Source organism: Porites lutea, chromosome 3, assembly GCF_958299795.1.
Source record: "Porites lutea chromosome 3, jaPorLute2.1, whole genome shotgun sequence".
NCBI lineage: Eukaryota > Metazoa > Cnidaria > Anthozoa > Scleractinia > Poritidae > Porites > Porites lutea.
Genome location: NC_133203.1, coordinates 8,056,342 through 8,061,215, shown reverse-complemented (window position 1 = coordinate 8,061,215; position 4,874 = coordinate 8,056,342). Strand labels below are relative to the sequence as shown.

Below are 4,874 nucleotides of genomic sequence, written 5' to 3'. Positions count from 1 at the left end.
GCATGTGACGGAAAAGGCCTGAAAAGGAAGGGGGAATAAAAGGGTTTACACTATTCCCGCCGGTCCCACCTTGTCCAAAACCCGCCCTTGGGGAAAGGAAAAGAAATTCCCAGATCTTTTATTCAGTCTCCAGAAACGTTCTATTTCCGGTTAAAGAGTTTTAATTTTATAAAGTGACTTAATAATGATGTCATTATAATAGAAAAATCGTGTTTTGGCGAACTCTCACTCGTGGTCACTCATGTGTACTTTTAGATACAATCGAGTCCAACATTTTCACGAGCAAACCGCGTTAGTGACAGTTATTTTTCAAACCCTTGGGTTAATTAGATTAACTCGTATTCTCTCATACACGAACCAGGCGCGAAAGCAGCAGATTCCAAAGCCCTCACGCGTGCAAACTGCGTGACAATACAACTCACATGAGTCGGGCTGGCCCTGTTTGTCAGGCTGGTTAGCTCTGCCGAGGTGACTTTAATCTCGATATTCACGAAAAGGTTATTATATAGAGATTGGAAGCAACGCGCATGAGCACTGTGTTACCTGCTCTCCTGTTTGTTGCTACGTTCATTCGCCGGGCCGCCTGGCAAGCGCGATTACTTGGAAAATTTGCACCCGGGATCCCGGCATCACAATACTGAGATCCCAGCTAAACGGGCTGGCTCGGTTGTTATATAATTGCAAAGTTGTTTTTTGTTGCGTTTTAACGAAGGTTCCGAGATCTCTGCAAAGCTAACCACCCCGGCTCATGTAATCAGACCCTTTGTTCTATAACCAGATTCTACGCCCTCTCTCTTGACCTCACCGATTTTTCAAAGACTCCGAACACACATAGGTTCCCCCCCCCCACATCTTCATTTCCGTTCTCTATATTAAATGAACTTTCCCTTATTATTTTATTTTTCTTTTTTTTCACGGCTTTATTGGGCGCTCCTCTAGTGATATACAATATAAATTTGTAATACAACACACACACAAAAAAAGAAGAAGCAAAAACCCAAAAGGGGTAGGCCCAACGGGACTAACGTCCCATGCGAGGCACCGCCCCTAGATTAAGATATAGGTTAAAAAAATAAAATGAGTACACGAACATTCGTACAAAAATAAAATAAATTACGAGTGGCATGGGCACGTAGGGACTAGTGTCCACGTGCGGGGGTAATTGATTTCATATACCCGCGAAAGGTGAGTGCTCATTAATTTGCGAACAAAAGGTTGAAAGGCAGTAGGCGAGGAAAAACTGGTTGGGGGTGCTAGCTTACAAACATAGTTCCATAGTTTAACAATACGGTTAAAGTACGAGGCCTGAAAGGATGATGTTTTGCAAAAAGGGGTGCGAAGATTAAAAGAGTTACTTAGTCTTGTACGATCATGGGAAACAAAAGATACATAATTCCGAATATCCTTATCCACGTTCTCTCCATACAAATATTATCAAAAATAACCGAAAGACAATCCTATACAGAAAGCCTAACAACGTTTTAAATAAGTACAAGTATGTTTTCGAGAATTGATACGATCTTTCAATACCACCACTTCATTTCAACAGACTTAAACTACACTATCCCTTCATAACCAAATTAGAAAAACACAACTACCTCGAGCTCACTGCACCACCTACAATCACTTTTTAAAACCAATTTTTTGTTACTTCATATTAAATTCTACGAAAAACCAGTACCGATTAACAAACTACAGCCGTTATCTCACCAATCCACGTCCAAGACAACTCCACGCCTTCCACTTCATACATCTCAAGAAATCCCTAAAATATACAACGTAACAGTCGCTACTGCACTACTCACACATCCCTGATACACATAAAAACCTTTACACACGCCTAGTACATCGACGCCCAAATATACGCTCCCACAGCGTCTTGTCTGACATTAGTTTGAGCCTCGGCTAGTCCAAGCTGCAAGATAGCAAAAGTGATGGCAAAACCGCGCGGGGGTTGGAGGGAGAGAGGGCACCACCAACTCCTTCCCTAACTCGCACGGGCTTTATTTTCGCTTGGCTTGTTTTATTTTCGCGCAACGTCCCAACTATCTAACAGCCTGACACATTCTAGCCCTTACAATCAACTAGAAAAGAAGCTTTCTCATTGCGCGTGACCGAAGACTACCCGCGTTACTTACACTTACAAAATTTAACCTCAGCTAACCTCTAAAGTATCTACTTGTGTTAAATTACGTCTGCGTCGTAGACCGTATTGCTATCTACCCCAAAGCACAATAGTTCGACTCCAGCTTGGACAAGAGACTAATTTCCCTGGAACGAGACATTTCAGAAACGGCAATATCAAAATTATGCTTGGAAAGTGTTTGGCAACAAGCCTTTTTCTTTTCTTTCTCTGTCTTGTCCTGGTATTTTATGTCGATGATATTGGGGACCCTTTCGGCGCCCTTGATTCAAATCCAAAACTGATATTGTCGTCGTGTTCGTATGATTTGAGCTGGCCATCGCTAGGACCTTCTCCGGAATCCTTTATCCAAGCATCAATTACCGACGAGGGCAGCGAGCTACGTTTTCCAGGACTGGCAGTAACTTCGACACTCAAAGATGCGTGTCAACCCCTCACTGATGTGAGCAAGGCCAAAATACCAACAAACAAGATCGCTCTCGTCATCCTTCAACTTAAAGATGAAACTGCTTGTCCAATGCAAGACTTGGCGCTAGAAGCTCAGAGAGCAGGGTATTCTGTTCTAATATATTTCGCATCCTCTGCCAATACAACCCCAATATATGTGGCAAGTAAAGAGATATTATTGATCCCGGTTTTAGAAGCTCAGGGTATGAACAATGGTGCTCAGTGTGCGGTTTTGTTAGCAAACGGAGATAGAACCAATGTGGAAATCAGCGTACAAGTTTTGAGACCGTCATCAAAAGAACTGAAAGCAATGAAATCTTACTTAGCAAACCTTTACTACTGGTTCCTTGTGGGGCCAATCATCACACTCGAGTGGATGAGACGGACAAAGAAATTCTGTTGGCATTCCGGACGGCATGAAAGAAGTGAAAATCCATTAGAGCCTGAAGCGGAAAACGGCCAAGTCGAGACTGACGGTGAAAGAGAAATTCGAACTATGGAAGATGGCGAAAACAGAACTGGGCAGCAAGTACAGTTATTAGCATACCAAGAAAGACCTGGTGAAGAAAAACCCCTACTAAGTGCCGTAAGCAATGACTCTCATGATGGCAGACGTCGGAGTCCTCGAGGAAGTGGTTGTGTCGAAAAATTCCGCGGTTTTTGTGACAAAGCAGTTGTAGGCCTTGGGTATCTGATTCTTATTTTAGCAGCTCTCCCAGTAGGTTTGTCTATTGGAGGACTATCCTATTTCTGGTTTGGTGACTTCGGTGTTTTTGACGACGTCATTTCGGTTTTTTATATTCCTCTTTGGTGGTCACCTTTTCGGATATTTTGCTTTTTCTTGTACAGTCACCTTGCCTGTAGAAATCAACGGATGTGGACATGGACTATTTTCACAAAATTTTCAAAATTAATCCGACATGACTGGTTCGCTTCGAACATTTATTTGCTAGTGTTGGGTGTTGTGGAGCCATTTTGCTCAATATCAGGTTCGGTGGGTATCAGATATTTCGTTCGCCTTGCAGTTTACAATTCCGTAAACACAGTATGTAATTTTCTTTTTTTAATCATTCTAAACAAGCACAAATACGTCACGCGCTACGTTTTCTACATCAGTGTGTGTATGATTTGCGCTTACATCGAGAGCGATGTTGTTGCTTTGTTTTATTTTGCACTCAATTCGCAAGGATCCTTACAAAACGTCAAACTCACAGCCATCCGAACAGCGGCAATTACTCTCACATTGCTTGTAAGTTTTAGGACCTCTATGCATATCATCCGGAAACTCGTCAAGCCAAGGCAATCACTGTTTGAGGGACTTGGCGAACAGTGAGTGTTACAGTGACACTGCCCCTCAAAAGAATCAGAAAGTTTTCATTTTGTTTTTTTCCCAGCTGATCGATTATTGACGACTATCCGGAAGGGATTTGTTAGATCATTTGCTTTATAACAGTTACATATTCTATAACTAAAAAAGTCACAGGAGATCTTAGCAAGCTTTAACAAAAAGATGCCTTTAATTCTGTGAATCAACATACTTTTAATAATAAAAAGAATAGACATTCAAATAGCATTAATTAAGTTGCAATCATGATGGTTGAAAGATCTTTAAAATAGCGGCTTTGCTAGAGAGATTTGTTTACTGGGGAGTGTGCATACCTTAGGAGAACTTTTAATACCGCCTATGACTCCGTCTATGGCTAGAAAATTTCAATAAACATAATTATCAAATCGTTTCAGGTGTCTACTAATGTAAAACATTCTTGTAAAAAATTTCTATTCAACGTGAACTTCTTGAAGGTGCTTAAGGCTAAATATGTATTAAAATGAACCCTTAGGCAAATTTTTGAATCATTTTATTAATTCAGTTTTATCAGGAGCTCCTGGTTTTATGTATAAACTCGCAATGGATCATTAAAGTTCGTATTGTAAAAATGTTTATATATTGAGAATCCGAAAATGCTAGTTTATGTCGAATGTTATAAGAACTTTGGCTCACAGGGGCGTACTAGGATATTTCCAGAGGTAAGTAGCTATTTCAGATCAAATTTTATACACACTTCTTAATTGTTCCTGCTTTCTCTTGAATAATGTCACGAGCGGCGTTCCACACATGACGTAAAAATGCATCAGTTTACTTTTTTCCAAAAATAGCCGCACTAACGTCCACTGCCTTACCCCCTCCCCCCTAAACGTCCAGTTGACGTTAAGCGATGGAAAAGTGAATGTCTCGACGGCCTCTAAAGAAGGCTTTGAAAAATATCAGTCGTGTCAGACTGTTACG

General features: G+C 41.1%; 1 protein-coding gene across 1 annotated transcript; it reads left to right on the top strand.

Moving 5' to 3' along the window:
• Window positions 1-2,188: 2,188 nt before the first annotated feature.
• On the top strand, window positions 2,189-4,659 carry LOC140929333 (uncharacterized). Its single transcript, XM_073379132.1, has one exon. It carries the CDS (start codon window positions 2,310-2,312, stop codon window positions 3,921-3,923), a length of 1,614 nt encoding a protein of 537 aa, XP_073235233.1. The 5' UTR covers window positions 2,189-2,309; the 3' UTR covers window positions 3,924-4,659.
• The last annotated feature ends 215 nt before the right edge of the window (window positions 4,660-4,874 follow it).